Genomic DNA, 25,298 nt, shown 5'->3' on the forward strand with positions numbered 1-25,298 from the left:
TATTATAAAATCCCACTTTACATATCACATTTCTCTTTTCGAGTAACTATTATGTATTTGAGAACTCTAGATTATTTTCTATGCTAAATTGTATGAAAGTGTAGCTTTCATATTGTTCCAATCTAGGTTAATTATCAATGATTACATTAGATAAAATATGAAATGTGATAACCATCCACTCTCGAAGTATGTTAGCTATGTGGAATATATGATACTTGATAGTTACAACTTATCATCATTATTTCAACATGCATAATTGGATATTGTTATAATTGACCTTCCTCCCCAAAAGTGACTTGCAAGCAAAGCTTTTATCTGCAATTGAATTTTCTTTGATCTTTCAGGTTTAGGTGCAAATTACACATGCAGGAAATTCATGAGTAGAAAATATTATTCTTATTAACATATACATATTTATTAGTTCAAAGTACAAAATAATTGTAAGTCGATTTTAAATTGACTACTTTGATAACATAATGTTATCTAAATTTTATCTACTCTTAGTCTCCTCACCAAGAAAGTATGTGGACTTCATATGTCTTAACAAGGGAAATCCAAGCATCCTTTGGTGTATACAGATGTAATTTGTAGTATTTTTATGTCCTTCAAACTTACGACTACAGTAGCTAATGGTTTTGAATCCCTTTCTTCCACTTTACTACTCCATTTGATTCAAACGGAATAAGGATAATCTCATCACTATTTTTATAAACATCTTGGCATAGCTATTCATTTTGTCTTGAAATAGTGATACTCATTGCATCAAACTACACAAGGGTTGATCAAAAGTGGTTGGAGAACTTCACTCAAGGAGTGCACTTATCACAAGTCATATTCCTAATCTAATGAATAATGTATTAGCCAAAAATCGCTTAAGAGTTTGATGCTTTAGTGGAGCAACATATAGAGGACGTAGGTTACAATTCTAATGATCTTGTTAATTTTCTTGGCCTTAATATTGAATTTGGTTTGAACATATTAATATGTTCATGAAGGACCTAGCCTATACAAATTATTCTATAGAAAGAAAAGATACAAAGTCGATAGGAGGTAATTTTGATTTAGAGTAGCTAGCAATATTATTGTCATTCAAACTCTAAAGTTATGTCCAATATGGCTAATTAACGAGTGATAGAAAATATTGTACTTATCATGATCCCCCGCCCATTGATCAATTTACCACCTTTTATCCATTATTTTCTACTAATTTTATATACAGTAATACTCAAACTTTCATTAAAATTGCTTCAAAGAACTAATCAAGCAGGAAGCTTACTAGGGAGAGAGCATTGTTGGCCCTAGAATGGGTATGATAATTACTCTATATATTTATGGAGATGAAGGTGGCCATGAATTTTGTACCATTGATGTAGGCTAGGGTCGAATGACCTATATTTTTTTCTACTGGTTGTTGATACTAATGATATGTGTAAGAAACAATGCCCAATATAATTAAATTGATAATAAAGCTAAGAGAATTGAGCATAAACCCAATTCACTTTGGTCATGTTATAAAGGATGTATATCTAGAAATTAGGAACTTAATTTACTCGATGGGCAAGGAGAGGGACACACATCAATTCCTATGTATCTATTTGACTACTGCTTCTTCTCATAGATGATTATCACTACAATGACAACTCAAATTCTTACAAAGAATCATGTAAGTTGGTTTCTATAACATGAAAATGTATCACATTATCTAGGCATGTGGCAAGGAATGTTATTAAAACACAATATATATGTCTATGTATTATAATTGCAGCAATAAACCGTTGCAACTTGGATGTCACTACGTGACCAAATCTAATAGACGCATGTCTCGATAGAAAGACAACATAAATTTATCCCATCAACTTTTGGGATATTAAGAAAGGATGCATTATTCTCAAAATGCCAAATGGATATTGCATAAAATCAAGGTGCAAGATATCCAACATATATTGGTTAGAGCGAGGAATTAATAATCAACATGTATCTTCTTTACATTATTTGAAGGGGATTTTTTTTAATTGACTAGACCCACACAACTCTTTTTCACACAAGTTCTTAAAGGAATTTCACTTTTAGGATAAGATATTTCTTTCAATTGGATATATTTTAACTTTGTTTGTTGAATTTTCATTGTGTAACATATCCCATATGATCCATATCCCAAACTAAGGGTAGCAAGAGGAACTTACTAAGCTGGCCTGACCTCCATAGTCCTACCATGGAAATGGGGTCATAAAATTTCTCATTTTCCAGTTTCCTTAAAAATAAAGCCCAATGCAACCATTATGTTTGTCTCACTCACACCTTTCTAGTGATATGAAATTTACCTCGATCTAACTTATAGACCAAAAGATGTGGCCATTCAAAGATATGCCCACTATAAATTTGCCACATCATCATTGATTCCCACATAGCACCCACGCAACAACCCACATGGTGCCTGAAGTGCTTGCTCTTCTATCATGGATAAATCCACTTGTAATAAGTGTGTGCCTCTAGATAGTTGAAGGTCGACCTACTCGACAGAACACAAATATAACTCTTGACCAAAGTCATGACCCCAACTTGGACGACTGGACTGAACCCCCAACCTAGAGGTCCCACCCAACCATACCTGAATTTAGTTATGTAATAGGTCCCACCATACCATAACGTGGTAGGAATTCAGTTATGTAATAGGAAAAGAAGATAATATTGAGCTTTCAATTTAGTTCATAGACATTCACTGGATTCTATAAAACATAAAAATAAAAACCTTTTAAGTGGTTAAACAATGGAAGTGGGTCAACTTCTTTTTGGTGAACAAACATGGAGTAGATCTAGTGGATCGCTTATAGGAATTTTTATTATTCATAGGGAGTGGAAAAATCCTTCAATTCTAAAAAATTATTATACAGGTATAATATTTTTTGACAGGAGAAATTAATGGGCTTAACTTTTGCATGTATTGAGTTATCCCTGGTGTTTTAGATTTTCTACATCATTTTACGGAGTTAGATTATACTCACTCAAGCAAGCTTATGTTGTGATTTTATTTTATGATTATGACATATTCATCATCTTCATATTTTGTAAAATGAAAAATTCTTAGGTTCATGCATCACATTAGGTGCTAATAACAACTAATTTGCTTCAGAAGGCTTTTGTGCTAATAGGGACCAATAATTTCAATGATAGTTTCCTATGAATGGGTAGGTGATTGTGGGTAAGGGCCTTTCCTAGTCTATTAATGGTCATTCCCCATGTTAAATAAATAAATATATATTTTTCTTATTACTGATAGAGGTAGCCATATCAATATCAAAAGCAAAGGCATCCAATCCATGATTATCAAGACCTTTTAATGTTCAATTTGTTTAAACACCACCACTAATAGATGAGGTAGTTGATCTATCTCCAAATATAATTTCTCTATTAGAATATTAATACTATGTACATATACATATACAATAGTACTATTTACAAAGCCATGGAAAATAGAAAACCATTAGTAATAGCATATCCAATAATAGAACATCTGGTTTATCTTTTAACATTTTGTAGCAACTATAACAAAGCATATCCATGAATAAGATTGACATTGAAACAATGGTTTACATTGATCCATTAAATGAGGATCCAACGTCATATGCGTATATGTAGCTTGGATACACCAAGAGAGGATCCAACATCATTCGCATAAATGTATATCAAAAGTTACTTCTAAAGTAAGACATGATGATGAAAACACTATAAATATTACTATTAGCATAGACATAAGCTATGAAGTAAGCCTCATAGTAGTAGCATTTTTAGTAACCAACCTAGATCCATCTTAATTTATTTTTAGATAGTCATGGATATTCCCCTCAATAATTTGTCACAACATATATGATAAAATATACTTAAAAATCCAATATCTACACTATTACAATTTTATTTCTATTTAGAGTTACATATTTGTAGATTAGTTTTAATAGTACATGAATGTGAATTAAAATTTTGAAAAAAATTAGAGAACAATCAAAACAAAAAACTGACACAAACATTTAACAGAGGACATGGTCATAGAAACCCTTTCAAGAGAAAAACCCAGCTAGAATGTGAGGTCGCTCTACTCTCTTTCTCTGAATGGAAATATGTTTGTGAGTAAAAATAAGTATGGCCTCTGGACCGTGGGTCCCCAATGGAACAATAATGGTAAATAATGGAAAAAATTCACTCGAAATAATGAAACCCTTTTTTCTCCTAGTGGCCTGGTTATAACTCAACCTGATAGTGTACTAATGGTTAGCTTTGACTACCTCAACTCCTAACAAGAGTTAAAATATATGCTCTTCTATAGCATATCATGTGGATATCCCATTTTTCATGAATAATGGGGGTTGTTGTGGAATCCTCTCAAACTATGGCGGTGAAAATAAGAAGGTCAACTTTTGAGTGGCATGACTTTCAAATATAGACTCTCATTGATGGGATTCTTACATCATTGGAAAGGTATCTATCTCTAGAATAGGATAAAATGGGTGCCACACTAAATTGGAAAATTTTTACCCCCAAAATATGTTGTTTCATGCATCAAAACACTCCTATAGGGTTTTATACCCCAATTTTCCTAACTAGGCCCTATCGATAAAAATGCTCTTGAGAGTTGATTTCTCCACATTTTCCACTCTAAAAGCATCGAGATGGATGAGAAACAATTTAATTATCCAATATGGATTAAGCCTCCCTATTTTTGTAGGCTTTTGGTCCCCAAAAGATTCTATTGAATTAGGTGAGGAAACTTAACCCTCCACCTTCTCTTCGGTGTACAATTTAGGTTTTCTTGGAACTTCTCCTCTCAACCGAATATGTCAAAGGTGATGTTGTCCCTGTCTTGTAGTTTTGGACCTTTTCTACAAAATTTTATCTTTTGTTAATTATTCCTAAGTATATTGATCCAAATTCTCGACATAAGGTAGGACTTGTTCACCTTCCTGATTTAGCATGGAAGGCTCATATAGTTTTAGCCTCTACATTCACAACTAAGTAAATGCGCATATGTGGGTGTAAACTAAGTAAATAATAATTATCAACCACGTTTTCTAGTATCTCGACTGGACCATTCCTCAGAGCCTCAGTTTTCTTACTTGCCCCCTAGAGCTTTTCCTTGTTCAATTATAGCCATAGTTTCTCTCCCACCTTGAACAATTTCTTTGTTCTATGATGATCACACCTAGCCTTATATTTATCGTGTGACTTCTATAGTGTATCTTGTAATTATATATGTATATACCTAATCTTCTATATAAAAAAATTATCCCTTAATGCATATCCCATAAGATCTTCCCCCACTCCTCCTTGTTACCCATATGTAATGTCCAAGGGTGAAGGAAAAAATATTCAAAATATGTTTCAAATTGGGACTTCCTTATAGAAGTGTTGCTTTCTCTATTGCGATAATGTTGTATATTTACTATATTTTCATCCCAAGTCTTCGGATGCTTTTGGAGGCACCCCCTTAGAAGTTGCAACAAAGTCTTTTTGACTACTTTTTTCCCATTTATTTGAGGATGTAATGTTTTATATCTCTTCAACTTCATGTCCATCTTCTCCCACAATATAGTCCAAAATGAATTGAGAAATATTGTGTCCCTGTTTGAAATGATGCTCCTTGGTATCCCAAAGTGCACCCGAACTTGTCCGAAGAATAAGTTTCTTTATTCCTGTTTGCTGATGGTTTTATTATAAGGCATGAGAACATACATCTTGTTGAACATGAGAACTTACATGAACAGTTTGTCATGACCCTTCCTTGTTGTTGGTAAACCTCCCACAAAGTCCATGGAAATTCTTTCTGAAAGATGATTGGGTGCAGGGAAGGGATGATATAAACCATGTTTCCTGTCACTAGGATTTCTAATACAAGAAAACATGCATCCTCTTATGAACCTAGCTTCTTTTTCTTACATCTTGAGCTAATACACATACCTCTTCAAGTTGACCACTATCTTCCCTACATCAAAGTGCCCTGAAACCTTGGAGGTGTGAGCCTATCAAATTAGTTGCAGTTTCTCACCTTTAGGAACACACATCTTATCCAACCTGTAGAGTAACCTATCATTGAGATGGTAGTCAACAATATTGTCACCATTGTACACATGAATCTAGCTCTTCAACTGCTAAAACACCTCCTCAAATTCCTCATCCTCTGAATATGCCTCTTTGTATTCATCATGGGTGAATGGCTCCATGTGTATAAGGGTACCTAAAGCTATGATCTTTGATGTAGGTAGCTTGGAGAGCATGTCATCTAACTTGTTTTTGTTTCCCTTCTTGTACTTGATCACCAAATGAAATTGTTGAAGAAGACCTATCCACTTGTAATGCATGGTGTATTGTACCTTAAACTAGGTCCGCAAGTACTATAGTAGCTGGTGATCTATGTGGATTATTGCCTTCTTATTCATCAAATAGTACTTTCAGTTCTTCATAGCTTGCACCATGGCATAAATCTCCTTGTTATAGGTAGAGTAATTAAGAATTACCTGATGAAATACATTAGAATGGTACCATATAAGCCTTCATCCCTACTTCAAGACCACTCCCATAACATACCCACCCGCATCTATCTCCACTTCAAGGGGCTGTTATAAGTTTGGTAATGCATGAACTGGTTCTTAACTAATATTCTTCTTTAGATCCTTAAAAGCCCCTTGTTGGCCCTTTCCCCACTAAAAACTCTTACCATTTGTTTTTATGGGATGGAGTGGTGTTGCTACCAGTATAAATGAGTCTATGGATTTCCTCAGGTACTGTGTTGCCCCAATGAAACTCCCAACCTTAGAAATATTAGTAGGAACCATTCATTTCATGATGGTCTCCATCTTGACAAGATATATCGTCAGCTCTCATATACCTATCACAGACCTAAATACACCAAATATTGTTGTGTAAACTTACACTTCATGATATTTTCTAGCATTTTGTGCCTCTTTAAAGTCTCCAACACCTGCATCAAATTGTAAATGTGCTCCTCCTAGGCAGCACTATACACTAGTGTATCATCCAAATAAACAATAAAAAACAAATCTATAAAATGACGCAATACATCATTCATTAATCTCATAAACATAATTGGTGCATTGCATAGGCCAAATGGCATGACTAACCGCTCTTACAAACCTTCTCTAGTTTTGAAGGTGGTCCTCTAAGTGTCATCTTCTTTGACTCGATCCTGGTGATATACAACCTTTAAGTATAAAATGGTGAAGTACTTTTCTTGTTGCAATTGATGCAGTAGATCATTCATCCTAGGTGGGGGGTACCTTTTCTTGAGCATTATTTTGTTCAACGCCATGTATTCTATACACATCTGCAAAGTCCCATCCTTATTTGGCACAATGATGATGGGTGACACACATCGTGGTGTACTTAGTCAAATGACACCTTGTTCTAGTAGTTGTTGCAAATGTTTCTTCTCCTCACTTGCTTCCATAACAAACTACCTGTATACCCCAATTCTTAGGAATGGGGAGTCTGGAAATAGCTGGATCTCATGCTCTATTTCCCTCTAGGTGGTAACCCTTTAAAATCTTAGTTTACATCCATGTATGCCAATACAAATTCTTCCAGTTATTGTTTTTCTTTGTTAATACACCCCTCCAGGGATGAATTTCCTCTAATAAACTCTTCTACAGACTAATTTTATCTTAAAAATAATAAAACATACTTATTGATCGAACTTATCAATTTCTTCACTTGGTTGGCAATTACTAGAGAAATTTTCGACTTGCCTTTATGTGCATTGATGGTGAACTATTTTTCATCCTTGACGAGCCGATACTGGTTGGTTCTCTGCATGAATATTGCATCTTACATGCACATGAGTGACTTCGAAATACACTCTACATACATGAAGGGAAACCACATCTAGTTCTACTTCATTAATAAAATAAAAAATGGTGAAAAATATAACTTTGCACCATTTTTTTGCATTTATCTGTTCATCCTTATCTATTCGTCCCAGTGGATATGGGCTTGGATGATCATAAACTTCCAATCCAAATTTCTTGACTAGCTTTGCTGCAAGGAGATTCACTTGTGATCCTAAGTCAAACAAACTTTCAATCTTGGTATTCTTTACCTATATCTTTATATGGAAGAGTTTGGTCATTTCTTTTTCTTGCTGAGTTGAAGGCTACTTGTATTCACTTCCTTGTGCACTAATGTACAAATAATTTTGTTATCCACGTCTGAGCTAATTTCAACTTGGTTGCTCGAATTCGTGGCCATGAGATTCTTATTCTTAATGTCTTTCTATTTATTCTTTGTGTTCAGCCGTAGATGCAAATTTCAACACTTCTCCTCTATATGGATGTCAATGTTGTAGTGGTTGTAGTGGTTGCATGGATCTTTGCACTGATATGTTATGGCTTCCATATTTTTATAGTTTCCCTCTCTTTTCATCGTCTTTCCCTCCTTAGAAGCATCATGTTGCTCCTTCTACCTAAATCCACTTTATTTTTCTTTCTTCATACCTATGTTTTTTGTGTATTGTGCCTGTGCACACGCCTCTTCCACTGATTTGTGTTTGAAAAACATCACATTCTCATGAAGATGGCTATGTAAACCCCCCAAATACTTCAGGGGTACATATAGGTTCTTTTGGGGAGATACCAAACATTATGACCATATTTCTAAACTTTGTGGTATACTCCTGTATGCTTTTCCTTGACTTTTCTGTAAAGTAGTGCCACTGGATCCACTGGTTCTCTACATACCCAATACGGTAAAACTATAACTTAATGAGCATTTTAATATCCTCACACTTAGCCATTAGATGCTCTCTCTCCAACCTCAGGGTCTTCATGTGGATTTCCCAACAACTTAGGGCATGGCCCTCTAGTTTATTCTGTGCAAATGAAATATTTTATTCTTCCTTAAATTGATGGATACTGAAATACACTTTGAGTTGCTGCAACCAATGATTTAGCTTCAGAACATCACTCTCACCATGCTATGGCCTAACATCAATATTCACTTCCATTTTGAATAGGGGTAGTGATTGATTCATGACACTCGAACTGGGTTGACACTTTTTGGGTTCTTTCTTTGGCTAGTTCTTTGTTTCTCATCAATCTCTTCATCCCCCTTCTTATTTTTCCTCTACATTAGAACCCCCATATTCTCGAATATCCTAATTTTATTGTTCAAGGCCACAATGAGGATATTTACATTGTGATTTATATCTTCTACTTGTTTTTCAATAATGAAAACCTCTCCTCTGGAGGATCACAAGGGTTATTCACATATTTCTCATCGATAATTAGTGTTTTACAACTTTTCTCCAAACTAGTCTAGATCCCCTATAAATCTCCACTCTACACCCAAATAAACCTGCTATGAGACAAATAGGATACATAAATTTCCATGGCTTTTCTACTGGATAGTTCATCACAATATATCTGATAAAATATACTTAAAAACCCAAGATCTACACTCTTACAATTTTATTTATCTATAGATAGATTACAATTAATAACATATGCATGTGAGTTAAAATTATGTATAAAATAAATAATAGTGAAAAGAAACTCACACACATTTGACACAAGACATGATCTGGTATACCATTAGGGAGAAAAACCCAGTTAGAAGGTGAGGTTGCTCCACTTTCTTTCTTTGAATGGAAATCTGGTTAAGAGTGCAAAGAAGTATGGTATGTTGCCCGTGGGTTATTATAATGCACAAGTCATCCCTTTGTGCTCTACCTTTTATCCCTCTTGGCTATTTTTTCTCGGCTATTGAAAAAAATGTACTCGAAAGAATAGAACCCCTATTCCTTCTAGTGGACTGGTTATAACACAACTAAATAACCTAGTCGTGGTTAGGTTTGACTACCCCACCTATTAACCAGAGTTACAATAGAAAATATTTTAGATTCTTCTAGATTATATCATGTGGATAGCCCCTCTTTCATGAATAATGGGGGCTGACATGACATCCTCTTGAATTATGGTGGTGAAAATAGGAAGGTCAACTTCTGAATGACATAACTTTTGCATATGGTCCTTGTTTGATGTGATTTTTGTGTCATTTGAATAATCTAAGTGTTTAGAATAGGGAAAAAATTATGACACTAGGGAAACAAAGTTATACCTCCCAAAAAACATTGTTTAATGCATCAAAATACTTGTGAAAGGTTTTAGACCCTGATTTGTTAAGTTGGGTCACATCGATAAAAATGGTCCTAGGAGTTGATTCCTCCACTTTCCTCTCTGAAAACATTGAGATGGGTGAAAAACTATACAATGATCAAATACAGAAAATTAATTCTAGACCTACAAGGTGCCAAGAAGGATCAAATCTCTTTAGGTGCAAACCTATTTTAAAGTGAAAAGACATTTAATCCCTCTTGGAACTAGGCAAATCTAAAGTTTATATATATATATATATATATATATATATATATATATATATATATATATATATATATATATATATATATATATATATATATATATATATATAAACTAATAAATGAAATGGACTTTTTCAAGGCATTTTTTGTAGTTAATTTTAAATAAAATCTAGTGCAGATTTTTTAAAAGTTGAGATTAAGTTGTTTAACCCATATAATTCTAGTTCCCTAGGGTTTTCCAAGGTGCTAAATCCATATATGCATTTAAACATGTATTTTAAATTACAAAAGATTGCACACACACACACACACACACACACACACACACACACACACACACACATATATATATACCCAAACATCACCAACAATAAATTGACTATTTTAACTCAATTTATTTTAGCACACACACACACACACACACACACACACACACACACACACACATATATATATACCCAAACATCACCAACAATAAATTGACTATTTTAACTCAATTTATTTTACTTAATAATTTTTTTATTTTCTTTAATTCCATTTTTTTATTTTTTTTTATTTTATGTGAGTTGCCCAAGTCAAATGTTTACATAATAGGACATTATAATATCTCTTTAATAGTGACTAGAGAGTGCTTCTCCACCATTATTATTATTATTATTATTATTATTTAACATATGAACTTAACATAAAATGAATTACACATCAAAGTCCATATTACATAGTACATAAATTACATATCTCATACTTGAACGTAAATTATTTTTATTTTACTTTCAATTGCATTATGTCGATTTAAAATTAAGATGGAAATTGATTTATTTTATCCGTGGCCAACATTAAATTTTCGATTATTACTATTTTTAATTTATTGATATACTATTTTTCACATATTTTAAAATTTAAAGTGACAAGCCGTAAAGGTTTACATTGTATAATGATACTGTAGAGTTGGTATCACTGTTCTAATAAATAAAAAAGGTAATATAGTATTGTATGTAGATTAAAAATTTTAATTAAAAATGGTTTAAAATAATATGTATTTTATGATTAGTATTAGAATAATATTATAAAATTATTTAATAAAATTTATTATGAAATATAAAATTAATAATAGAATTTTAAAATTACAATCTAATAATATATTATAAATTTTTTTATTAATTTGATTATAATAAAAAGATTAAAAGTCTAATCAGATTTCAACCAGATTTCAACATTTGATATCAAGAATAAATTAAAAAAAATCAAAGGAAGTAATTCAAAGTGTTTCCTTATTCATGGTCTTATTGATAAAAAGATATCAGTCAAAAAGGATATCAGTCAAAAGAGTCAATTGTCTTCACCCAGGAAGAGTATAAAATAAAAAAAAATAAAAAAATAAAAAAAAATCAAAGGAAGCCATTCAAAGTGTTTCCTTATTCATGGTCTTATTGATAAAAGGATATCATTCAAAAGAATCAATTGCCTTCACCCAGGAATCCTATATTTGCTAAACCTGTTTTGGGAAAAAATATTTTTAATCAATAAATTTATTAGGTTTTTGGGAAAAAATATTTTTAATCAATAAATTTATTAGGTTTTTGGGAAAAAATATTTTTAATCAATAAATTTATTAGGTTTTTACATTAAATGCCGGTCATATATTTGACAGAAATTCTTGCTTGTGAAGTAAATTTTGATAACGTATGTAGTCAATATATATATTTTTTGTGGCCAGTATTATTATTTTAAGTTTTTTTTTATTATAAATAATTTAGGGGAGAAGAACTTAGGTAAATTTGTGAAGTAAATTTTGATAACGTATGTAGTCAATATATATATTTTTTGTGGCCAGTATTATTATTTTAAGTTTTTTTTTATTATAAATCATTCAGGGGAGAAGAACTTAGGTAAATTTGATGAAGTAAATAATATAAAAGGGAAAGCTCGGATTATTATAATTTTAACTAAATTGGATTGGATATTCTTTTCATTAAGGTTAAAATGAAGTGATTAAGGTGTTTTGAATTAATTAATGAGTTAACCAATTATTTAAAGGGTATAATCAATTTAATAAGTATTATTATTTTTATATAGTTTGATATAGGGGATTGATGAAAAGGCTTATATATTAAATATTCAATAATGGGTATCTTCTATAAGAAAGAATAAGTGAGAATTAGAATCAAACACCTTAGATGTGAGATGTTTTTATATACATAATTGTTAGAAATAAATAAATTCAAAATAAAAATCATAATTCCATTACTGCTCTTCTTCTCTACCTAAAACTCTCCCATTGAACTTGGTATTTCCATAGTCACAAACATCTAGCACATAATAAATATAGTTCATTAATATCTATTATAATCAAAATAGATGAGTCATTCGGAAAAAAAAATGTGAAAATAATTTCACAAAAATTAGAAGCCTAATCTAACTAAAAAAATGAAAAATTACATAATTAGCATCAAATCAATATATTGTGCTTTGTCAGATTAATATACAAAAATGGAGTATATTTCAATGGTTAAAAGTCATATAGTACAATATGACTACACTTTATCTAGTTATAAAGAACTACATAAAAGGCATTGAGATTTATTATTTCAATCTAGAAGTTTGAATGCATAATTAGTTATAGAAAATAAAAACTCTGTATAAAAAATTCATATTAAAACATGTATCTTCTAAAACTTTCTCCTAAATTTTTTGTTATGTTATGAAAAAACCAAAATCTTATATTAATTTTTTTACTATCATAAAAATATTGTAGCTTTTCAATATAGCTAATTTATATTTGGACTAAAATATGTATATATATATATATATATATATATATATATATATATATTGGTGGTATTAAGTTAACTTACAAGTATATTCACTTAAGAGTTCATAATCATTATAATCAACCGCTCAAAATAATCCCAGTTAAATTATTTTTCAGTTAAATTATTTTTTAAAATAATAGAAAATATAAAAGTCAAAAACATCATAAATATAAGAGTCCTGAAGATGACTGGGAAAACATTACCAATTATTATCAATGTGATTTTTTCGGGAAATTTTTATTAAAATCCGTAACATGTTCTATTTATAAATATTCAAACCATTTTGATTAACCACTCAAAATAATCCCAGTTAAATTATTTTTTACTCAAAATAGAAAATATAAGAGTCAAAAACATCATAAATATAAGAGTCGTGAAGATGACTGGAAAAACATTACCCATTATTATCAATGTCATTTTTTCGGGAAATTTTTATTAAAATCCGTAACATGTTCTATTTATAAATATTATAAACAATTAATTGAAAATTTCGGTTTTTGATACTGTTAAAAATTAATCTGAAACATAAACATAAATAAATCACCAATGTTTTCCGATGCAAAATTAAAAGGCAGAACAAAACCACCTCAAACTTCTGCGATCATATATTGGATTACTATTATTGTATTTTAACATATATTGTATTGTAATAAGAAACGCTGTACAATGAGCGATTTCAACGAATACAATTATATAGTATTAATGTGGCGTATCGAGATTACGTATTACACACGATGATTCGTTTCTCGTTTCACTGAATTACATCCATTTGTGACTTTATCCGATGCAGTTTCTAATCGCCCATGGACATCTGATTTGGTACTTATTTACATACTACAAATTCTGCTTTTGAATGAATTGTTCACAGATGTAGGATCGAAACAGCCTGTGACAAGATGTCTTCTGCCAGGATACTGTAAGTTTTCTCTGTTGGATGGAAAGAATCCCAGAACACGTGTTTCGATGGATCGCGACAGATGGGGGTCAAGGGGGTGCACAATATTGATGCCTCCAGCAAACCTGTTCCGCAGCAACCTCTCCTCACTTCTTCAAAGCCTTACACACATTAATTAATTTATAGACTGTTAGGAAGATCTGCACATAAACGCCCCCAAATATATTCCAGCATTAAGGGATAAGAAAGAGCGAGAATATTACCATATTTTTTGGGATTCGTTATCATGTCAAGCAGCTTATCATATATGTCAATATAAGCCATTTTAAGACCAGGAAGTGTGGGTTTCAAAGTCTCTAGTAAGGCTGCAGCTTTTTTATTGAATGAGATCGCAGCATCATTAAACTCATCTACGCACGCGTCACCGATCAAGTTGTGTAGAGTAATTTGTGAAGGCAAGCATCCAAAAGGAGGAAGACTGATGAGGCCAAATAGGGTGGCACCTTCGCTGTAAATACCCTGTCACAAAATCATTTGTTAATGACAGCTATATTAGCGCAAGGTTCTCAGCAGTAATTTATCTATTCATGATCATAAAAAGGATTAGATCAAATCCTAATAATTATCAATCAAGTAATTATCAATTTTCCTAAAAAGCATTTGATCAAATCCTATAGGAATTTTGATACAAACAGATCAACATAGTGTTTATCACTTCTCGTAAAGTCTAAATATAGATATATACCCGTCCACATGAAATATCATTGTTAAAATCTATTCAGTGAAATCCTTTGAAAAAAACACATTTCAATCAAGTAATTATCAATTTTCCTAAAAAGGATTACATCAAATCCTAAGGACTTTTGATATAAACAGATCAACACGGCGTTTATCACTTCTCGTAAAGTCTAAATATAGATATATACATGTCCACATGAAATATCATCGTTAATGTAAAGTCAATATGATCACCTCGATAAATCTTGAGAGAGAGGTGAGAAGATGATCCTGGAATTCTGTAACATTATAGTCTGCTCTAGTAATGGGATTGATGTAATAAGTATTGGTGAAGTCATCGGATCCGGTACTTAGCACAAACAAGGCTCCTGATATTATCTCGCTGGCATTCTCCCCGCCTACCATATTTACAAGCCGCTGTCGATAAAGCTTGAAATTCTCCAATTGGTGTCCCAGAGTTAGAACATTCTGCATGAATTCAAAATTATATTTCAGCTATGAAATCCTTTTCTATAGATCTATGTCCTGCGTAGCATAACATATAAAACATGTACTAACCATGGTATGCGAGGTTGTATCATCATATCCAGAAGCAGCAGAAGCAAAACTGGCTCCCCTAAGAATTAGTGGTCCTCGGAATTCAGGATCCAACGATGCGTGCACTATATCTGGAAGGCCTGCCAATCCAGCTGTATACAGTGGGAAAAATTGAACATAAACATTATTACCAACAGATAATAAGAGTACTAGAATTGGAAAAATTAAAGCTAAACATTTTTCCAATGGATAATAACAGTCCTGGAATTGTGATCATTATACAGAAAACTGTACCGAATCAATTAGAAGCACTTATAAAAGAAGCCTACTATCAGTTCCTATATCCATCTATGCAAACCAAACCATCATATATTTTCTTTCTACGTTAAAATATAAAGTGAAAAGAGGGAGACAGTGAACTTACAGAGTATATCTGTTACTAATTTTCCGTTGGTAAATCGACCAGTGGGTTTATGATCCATGAAATCTCTCCCATATGGAGGAAAGTTGGCCTTTGCAAGAGTTACAAGTTCATTGTTATTGCCAGGGTCTACAGTAGAATCTCCAAAGAAGTAGATGGCTGACACCAAAGGCTTTGTGGCCCTTGTCTGTGTATTGGTTAAATTTCGCAGACGTAATGCCAGTAAAATACTCAGACATGTAATAAATATACAAACAATAAGGCGCCCCTCCATAGCTGATACTTTGTCTGAATTGCTATGGCACGCCCATGTTAAATAACAGCGTGATGGGTTTGCATCGGGCAGTTGACGATAGCGATGAGGTACTTGCGTACGTAACCTGGCACAGGATGTGATTTGCCCGACGGATCACAGAGTAGATTTTGACGGGGTCAGTTTTCTTAGCCAATGGAATTAATTCTTCATGTTATGATTATTTTTTATTAGAGTGTGTTTACATCGAAGTTAGTTTATCAATGGAACAACAATGCGTTGAAATAATGGGAGGCCATCAATTCTGTGCGATTGGGTTGATTTTTATGATGCTTTCAGAAATCGTAATGTGAGACAGAAGATGGTCATATTTAATATTCTATGAAAATAGAAACATACTTCTTAAATATCACGTGGGCTTCCATTTCAACGTTAACAAGATGCCTTCAAAAATATTTCACGCGAAAATATATTTATATCGGATTCTTGGCCGTTTCTTTCGGATTCGGTGGTTGAAGCAGAATAAACAACTCATGCTTTGCCGATGAGTATCTGTTGACTTTTAATTTTTTTTTTAATTAAGATTCTAGATGGATTCTTATGTTCAAATATGTTCCGAATATTCACCAACTACTGTGGTGTGTTTGAGAGTTTATTAGATTATATTGAATTTTAATAAATTTCAAAAATTTGATATCTGTGCTTTTAATGGAATCCAGATAATTCAGTTTTTTTTGTAGTTTAGTTTTGTTCTGTTACAATTTCCGTGCACACAACTGAACCTTTAACTCTAAAATTTAGACAACCAATATTTACCAACATTTAAGCAACCAATATTTAGGACCCTATAAACCCATTAATACTAAAAGCTATATATGCCAACAGTTAAATTTAATCAGGTACATTATCCAGGTGGGCATATACCGCCGAAGCCCATTAGCGGACCTATAGGCTCGTAAATATGATTCGGCACGAAGTTTCCATAAACCCGTCACCGCACATCACAGCTGGCAGCGCCAGCATGGTACGGCGGAAGCATCGGTGCTGCAAAGAAAACATGACCTCAGGTACGAACCCCTGGATTGCCGCCACGTCCTTGAGATTTGGATTCCCGGTATATTGCCCAACACGTTTTCGAGATAGGGGATGGTGGCTGCCGGCCCGCGGGAATGATTCATTATGTCAGCGGACACAGTACCGCAGTCTTTGGGTGGTAGAATCTACAATAAAATTTATGGTTAAACTATTTTTGGTACAAGTGAAAATTTTGTTAGAAAATTATTAGAACGAAGGTGCCATGCATAATCCTTCAAATCGTACTTCACGGAGTGAATATTTTTACCCTTTTTCCGTGCAACATTTTTGACTGCTATGCCAATTCTTTTTTCCTGCTGTTTAAATTATGTTCTTAGGGCAAAAACAAACCCTAGTTTTTCGATTGGTTCTGCGGGGATACCAGAGGCCATCGGAATTGTTATATCTTCCGGGCATTTTATTTGGAGGATTGTTGTTTTATTTTATCTCTTTTGGCTATGAATGAATAATTTGCAAACATCAATATTTTGGGCAGCGAGGTAAGTGTTCGTTTCTCCCGAAAATTCTGCGATTCATTCTCTGAAACTAGTTATTTTAATATGGTAGTGCCCAGAACCGGAAGCCAATTACCCGATAGCCAATGCGACAAAACGGTGAGAGTTGCTGCTCTGGCCATCAGGATGGGCCGTAGTGTCATGGACTAAGTCTCACTGTGTTTGGCAGGCGAGAAGGATTACGATGGCGGACCGTCCACCCATGTGTTCGGTGAATTTCACCGAGTATACATAATTTTTTACAAACATTTAAATTAAAATTTCCTCAAACTAATCATTAAAAAAATAAGATATTCACGTTTTTCGAAGACGATGTTAAAATTCAACAAAATATATTTTCGTTGGGCACCTAAAATTAAATTTAATTGACAACTATATTCTATATTTGATTATTAAATGATAACTATACTCTATATATTATCATATACTTAAAAAAAATGAAATATTTTTCCTTTTTCAATGGGATTTCCCACGCGAAGGATTCAAGCTTTACTTATTCAAACATACACCAATGCTTTTATCAATTTCATTTTTTGAAATTTGTTTTATCAATATTAAATTATTTTACCTTATTAAATTAATCAATAGTTTGAAAATAAATTTAGAGGTAAAGAATACAATGAATATTATTTAGAAAAAAAAATAATTATTATTTTTATTATTATCATTATAGACCAGTTTTAATAAATTTTTCATAAATTATTATTTTTTAAGCTAATAATTTTTTTTAATATATATGGCTTCTTTTTTAAATGGAAAATTTTAAATTTAAATTTAATTATCAATTAAATTGATATTATTTTTAAGAGTAAGTTTAATGGTTAAGAGCATGTGTTTCTTAGTAAAAGGTCATACTTTCAAAACCACAGGGGGTAATGTATGCCTTAATAGACTTAGCACTCAAACCACTATGTGGAGATGGGTCATGAAATTAAAATTGAATAATAATGAATTAATAATTTTAATAATATTTACTAATAATAATAATAATAATAATAATAATAATAATTATTATTATTATTATTATTATTATTATTATTAATATCAATCTGTACTTAAATAAATAAATTGAGAAATTAATAAGTATTACTAGCACAACCACATTAAAAAATATTAATGTGGTTCATATAGACCAATGCTCCTTGTATATCTAACACTGATAAATATATATTAATAAAAATAATATTATTACAACAACAATAATAATTATTGTTAGTATTTTAAATTTATATTAATTAATATTTAATATTTAATTTAAAATTATTTGATATAATTTAAATTTTTTATAATAATATTAATCCGAAATAGTAGTAATATTAATTAGCAAGAACCACACTTGTTGGCTCAAACGCTTTGACAAATGAATTTTGATGTGATTTCATAGAAAACATTTCTCAATAAACTTGATATGGATCATAGAAGCCTAAATTCAACCATAATTATTTTGATAGATGTGGTTGATATACGCCGAAAGCTTCATTTATATCTATAATATTCAAAAAATAAATATATTCAATTAAATATAAATACAATTAAATAAAATTAAAAATGAATTAATAATGATAATAATAATTTATCATTTCATTTTCCTAAAAAATAAATAAATAATTAATTAGTTTAAATAAATAATGATTTATATTAAATGAATATTTCTTATTAAATAATTGTAATACATACTAAATAAATTAAATCAACCATAATTAACGATGGTAGATTTTCATCAACCATGATTAACCTTGATTATAGTGTCTTTGATCATGATCAACAATTATGGTCAACCATGGATAAGCATGGTCAATCATGGTCAAACATGTCATATAAAATAAAACATGGTCAACCATGGTCAAACATCGCATTGTGACAGAGATTATCACGATATGGAAACCAGCCATGGTCAATCATGCTCCAATATCGCATTGTGACAAGAATTGTGTCAATATGAAAATCAACTGTGGTCAACCATGTTTATTTTGGTGTTTATAATATTTATCTTAGGGTTTATATACCTTGGGTTTATAATATTAGTCCATTGGGTTTAATATTATTCCCTTGGGTTTATAAGATCAATCCCTTAGGTTTATTACCCCCTTAGGTTTATAATATCAATCATACTCAACTATTGTCAATCATAGGCAATTATAGTCAACCATTGTTGAATGTCACATTATGACAAGGATTGTCTCAATATGACAATCAACTATGATTAACCATATTTATTTTAATGTTTATAATATTTATCTTAGGGTTTATATATATTGGGTTTATAATATTAGTCCCTTGGGTTTAATATTGTTCCCTTGGGTTCATAATCTCTTGGGTTTATTAATATTAAATATTAATTAATATAAATTTATAATAATAATAATAATTTTATTGTAACAATATTATCTTTTTCAACCATGATTAACCATGGTTGAATTTCATCAACTATGATAAACTTGGATTATAGTCTCTTTGATCATGATTAACAATGATGGACAACTATGGTCAATCATGGTCAACCATGTTTGTGGTAAGGATTGTCTCAATATGAAAATCTACTGTGGTCAACCATGTTTATTTTAGTGTTTATAATATTTATCTTAGGGGTTATATACCTTGGATTTATAATCTTAGTCCCTTGGGTTTAGCATTATTTCCTTGGGTTCATAACCTCTTGGAATTTTGGTATTAATTCCTTGGGTTTATAATATCAAACCCTTGGGTTTATTATTCCCTTAAGTTTATAATATCAATCATGGTTAACCATCATCAATCATAGCCAAGCATGGTCAACTATGGTTGAATGTGGCATCATGACAAAGATTGTCTCAAAATGAAAATCAACCATGGTCAAGCATGTTTATTTTAGTGTTTATAATATTTATCTTAGGATTTATATACCATGGGTTTATAATATTAGTCCCAAGTTTGATTTAATATTGTTCCCTTGGATTCATAATCGCTTGGTGTTTTAGTATTAATCCCTTGGGTTTATAATATAGATCCATTGGGTTTATTATTCCTTTGGGATTATAATATTAATCCTTTGGGTTTATTATTCCCTTAGGTTTATAATATCAATCATCGTCAACCATCGTTGATCATTGCAACCATGGTCAGCAATGGTCAACCATGGCGCATTGTCACAAGGATTGTCTCAATATAAAAATCAACCATGGTCAACCATGCTTCTTTTAGTATTTATGATATTTATCTTAAGGTTTATATAGCTTGGGATTATTATATTAGTCCATTGGGATTAATATTATTCCCTTGGGCCCACGGGGCTTTGGATTGACAGTGAATGGGTGTGTTGTTAAGGCACTCCTTGCGATAGGTCACCGGTTCAAATCCCCCATGGGTACTTAGGTTAGTCTAATAGATAAGAAAAAAATATTATTTCTTTGGGTTTATTAATATTAAATATTAATTAATATAAATGTATAATTATCCCTTAGGTTTATTATTCTCTTGGGCTTATAATACCAATCCCTTGGGTTTATTCTTCCGTTAGGTCTATAATATCAATCATGGTCAACCATCGTCAATCATAGCCAACTATGGTCATTCATGGTTGAATGTCACATTGTGACAATGATTTCCTCAATATGAAAATTAACTATGGTCAATCATGCTTATTTTAGTGTTTATAGTATTTATCTTAGGGTTTATAATATTAGTCCCTTGGGTTCATAATCCCCTCAGGTTTTAGTATTAATCCCTTGGGTTCATAATATCAAACCCATGGGTTTAATAGTATTGACAAGGATTGTCTCAATATGAAAATCAACCATGGTCAACCATGTTTATTTTAGTGTTTATAATATTTATTTCAGGGTTTATACACATTGGGTTTATAATATTAATCCCTTGGGTTTATAATATCAATCTCTTGGGTTTATTAATATTAATTATTAATTAATATAAATTTATAACAATAATAATAATAATAATAATTATTATTATTATTATTATTATTACTATTATTATTATTTATTGTAATAATATTATTTTTATTAATATATATTTATCAATGGTAGATACAAATGAAGCCTTAGGCGTATATCAACCACATTATTGTAGGGTTTAGATATTGTGGGTTTAATCTTTCATTGAATGGTTGACCATGGTTTATGAAGTCTTTCGCTATATCAACCACATTAATAATTTTAATGTGGTTGTGCTAGTAGTTATAAGTTAACATCATCATTTCATTATGCACAATTCAATGCTATTATAATCCACCTTCCTCCTAAAAAGTGACTTGTGTGCAAAGCTTGGTCTTGTAAATGAGTTCCACTTAGAACTTTGAGGTTTAGGTACAAATTACACATGCATGCAATTCATTAGTAGGTAATTTTATACTTATTATCATATGCATAGATTAGTTGTAGGTACAAAAAATGGAAGTAAATTCTAAATTCACTACATTTATATCATAATGCTATCTAACTCTTATTGATCCCTAATATCCCTTACCGAAAAGGTACCTAGAGCTCTTATATCTTAAGAAGGATATTCCAAGTTCTTAAGAATGACATTCCAAGCATCCTTTGATGTTTTTATGAAGAGCATTCCAAGTATCCATTGATATTTTTACATTTACAATTTGCAATAGTTATGTGCTCTTCAAATTAGGACTACAATAGCTAATGATTTTGAATCGCTTGCTTCCACTTTACTACTCCATTTGATTAAGAGGGGATAAGGATTCTCCCATGGATGTGTCTATAAAGATCCTTTTATATGCATTTATTTAATCTTCAAATAGTGACACCCATTGCATCAACCTACGCAAGGGATTAACAAAAGTGGTGGAAAAGCTTCTCATAAGGATTGGGATTTTCATGAGTCATATTCCTACTCCAATGAAGAACGTGTTAGTAAAAGATAGGTCAAGCTATGATAATTGAGATCGAACAACATATAGAGGTAGGTTACAATGCTAATTAACTTAAACTTGTTATTTTCTTGACCCTAACCTTGATTATTGTTTGAAATTAATATGTACATGAAGAACCTAGCTTATAGAAACTCTTCTACTAAAGGTAGACCCACAAAGACAATATGAAGTAATTTTTATTAAGATTAGCTATCAATATTATTTTCATTGAGACTCTAGAGGCATGATCAAGATGAATGATTAAGGGCTTGAGTGTTACAAATTCATCAACTTACCACCTTTTCTCTACTATTTTCTGGTAATTTTATATTCATTAATACGAAAGTTCATCAAAAGTAATTCAAAGGAATACATGGACATGGAAACTTACTAGGGAGAGAGCACTATTGACACTATAATTTATCTGAAATGATACACTCAAGATTTTATGGTTAGGAAGGTGGCCAAGACGGTGGTACCATTGAGATATATTAGACTCAAATGACCTGGAGAGTCTTTCCTCTAGTTGTTGATACTAACTAGCATAGATCCATCTAACTGTGGATCTGCCAACCACTTAGAGGAATCAAATCTCTCAAGATGAAACACTCTTTTTGAGTGCAGAAATTGAGGAAAGTTTTTCACCTCGAGATATTTGATTCCTTCAACTTTTAGTAAATCTCAATTTAGATGGATCTATGCTAGTTTTGAGAAACACACTAACAAATTTTTTTAACTATAATAAATTTCTTATTTTCACTTCTTTTATATATAATATATATAAGTAGTTGAGATTGAAATATTTTATTTATAATTCACACATTAAAATTTTAATACATATAACATCACATTCAGATTCTAGAATAGAATACATATATCCATATAATATAACTCTCTCTATATGTGTGTGTTTGTGTGTGTGTGTGTGTGTGTGTTGAGTGTTATATATACATACAAATTCTATACACACACTTTGTTTTTTAATTAATATTTTTCTTGTATATATAACACTTCCTTTGTTGGTCCCTTTCATCCTCTGGACATCCCACCCTTCTCCATCCCTAGCTCTGGACTTCCCTCTACTACCAATCCATGTTCTCTTCACCAACAACTGGTTTTCTATTCTCATTTCTACACCCTCTCCAACTTCTTTAGTCATGCTTCCAGGAAGAATTTAGAAAAGGATTATTTTTTAGTCGAGGAAACCCTCTCCTTTAGTCGTATCCTCTGGTCATTCTTTATATATGTTATTATTCTTCAAGGTTTACCTGCCTTATGACTCTCTATCTTTATATTCCCTTTTCCTAATCTATCTTTATTTGATTCATCTCTTAAGACACCTGCATTCTTTGGAGAAGGGGACACAATGAGTACAACTACATTCTTACAAGAATAAATAACCTACATTCTATTACTGATATGATCATGCATCTTGTATGAGCTTATCTGTCATTTTATGAGCTTGTCTTATCACTGTCTCTATTCCTCAAATGGTAAGCAAAGCTACACCACATTGAAATATTTTATTTATGATTCACATACTAAAATTTTAATACGTATAACATCACATTCAATATTAATAAAAAAATCAATATGTGTGTATCTATCTATCTATCTATCTATCTATATATATATATATATATATATATATATATATATATATAAACACATTCGATACACACATTGATTTTTTTTTAATTAATATTTTTTTTAAAGTTACATATCAAATCTACATTAAATATAGAAATAATTATAAATCTCCCTCATGCCTGGAATTAAAGAGAACCTACTAATGGAATAATGTTTCTCACATATACCTATAAATTACACATATCCCTAGTAATAGGAAGTGAGAAGGTAAGATCTTTTTAATTTAAATTACTATATTTTTATTTAATATGAACATTGAAATATTTTCGTGATAGTGAAATTTTTTTTTTTAATAATATATTTTTGTTTTAAACATTACATGTAAAATAAATATCGATATTGTCTGCTAACTATATATTTAAGTATTGAAGAAATATCAATAACATTATTGTCTGCTAACTCTACATTTAAGTATTGAAGAAAGTAAATATCTCCTTCATACTAAAATGTAATGTTTTTCTTTACCTTTAAATACTTTATATCTTTATATAAAGTTGATGGAAGTATTTTATTTATGACATAAATTTTTTATTGGTTATTATTATTTTTGATTGGTTAATGCAAGTATCATTTTATTATTTAGCATATAGTATATATTATGACAAGGAGATGTTAAAAAATAAAATTATTATAATAATAATTGTATTATTGGGTGTAAGATCCATAGTTGAAAGTATGCTTATTATTATTAAGAGTAAAATAATAGTATCATGGCATATATTATTATCTATCCATATAAAATAATAGAATGTATGTGAATATATAAAGTTGGAATTAATGGAGAAATCTAGCGATTTCTAAATTAATTTATTACTAGGACAACCTCATTAAAATATTAAAGTTGTTGATATAGGCCTTACCACTGATAAATATATATTAATAAAAATAGGATTATTGCAATAAAAGTATTATTATTATTATTATTTATATTGATTAATATTTAATACTAATAAACCAAAGAGATTAATATTATAAACCGAAGGTATATAAACCCTAAGATAAATATTATAAACACTAAATAAACATGGTTGACCACAATTGATTTTCATATTGAAACAATGCGATGTGGGACCATGGTTGACCATGATTGACCATGGTTGTCCATGATTGACCATCATTGATGATCATGATTGAAGAGACTATAATCAAGGTTGATCATG

General features: G+C 31.0%; 1 protein-coding gene across 1 annotated transcript; it reads right to left on the reverse strand.

The window, feature by feature from the left end:
- Positions 1 to 13,895: 13,895 nt before the first annotated feature.
- LOC149260807 (GDSL esterase/lipase At5g03810-like) lies at positions 13,896 to 16,056 on the reverse strand. Its single transcript, XM_089380717.1, has 5 exons — positions 15,786 to 16,056; positions 15,383 to 15,513; positions 15,059 to 15,292; positions 14,350 to 14,605; positions 13,896 to 14,247 (listed from the first exon to the last, which is right to left on the reverse strand). The coding sequence occupies exons 1-5, from the start codon at positions 16,054 to 16,056 to the stop codon at positions 14,054 to 14,056; spliced, it is 1,086 nt and encodes a 361-aa protein (XP_089236843.1). The 3' UTR covers positions 13,896 to 14,053.
- Between the last annotated feature and the right edge of the window lie 9,242 nt (positions 16,057 to 25,298).

Source organism: Pinus tabuliformis, chromosome 6 (assembly GCF_031772625.1).
Source record: "Pinus tabuliformis cultivar Carrire ecotype Pingquan chromosome 6, CPIR1, whole genome shotgun sequence".
NCBI lineage: Eukaryota > Viridiplantae > Streptophyta > Pinopsida > Pinales > Pinaceae > Pinus > Pinus tabuliformis.

Coding starts and splice junctions, on each gene's coding strand:
- LOC149260807 (XM_089380717.1), bottom strand. CDS start 16,056: ATGGAGGGGCGCCTTATTGTTTGTATATTTATTACATGTCTGAGTATT. Junction 14,606..15,058: donor CTCTCTCAAGATTTATCGAG/GTGATCATATTG, acceptor ATTTTGTGACAG/GGTATTTACAGCGAAGGTGC. Junction 14,248..14,349: donor AACGAATCCCAAAAAATATG/GTAATATTCTCG, acceptor AATGTGTGTAAG/GCTTTGAAGAAGTGAGGAGA.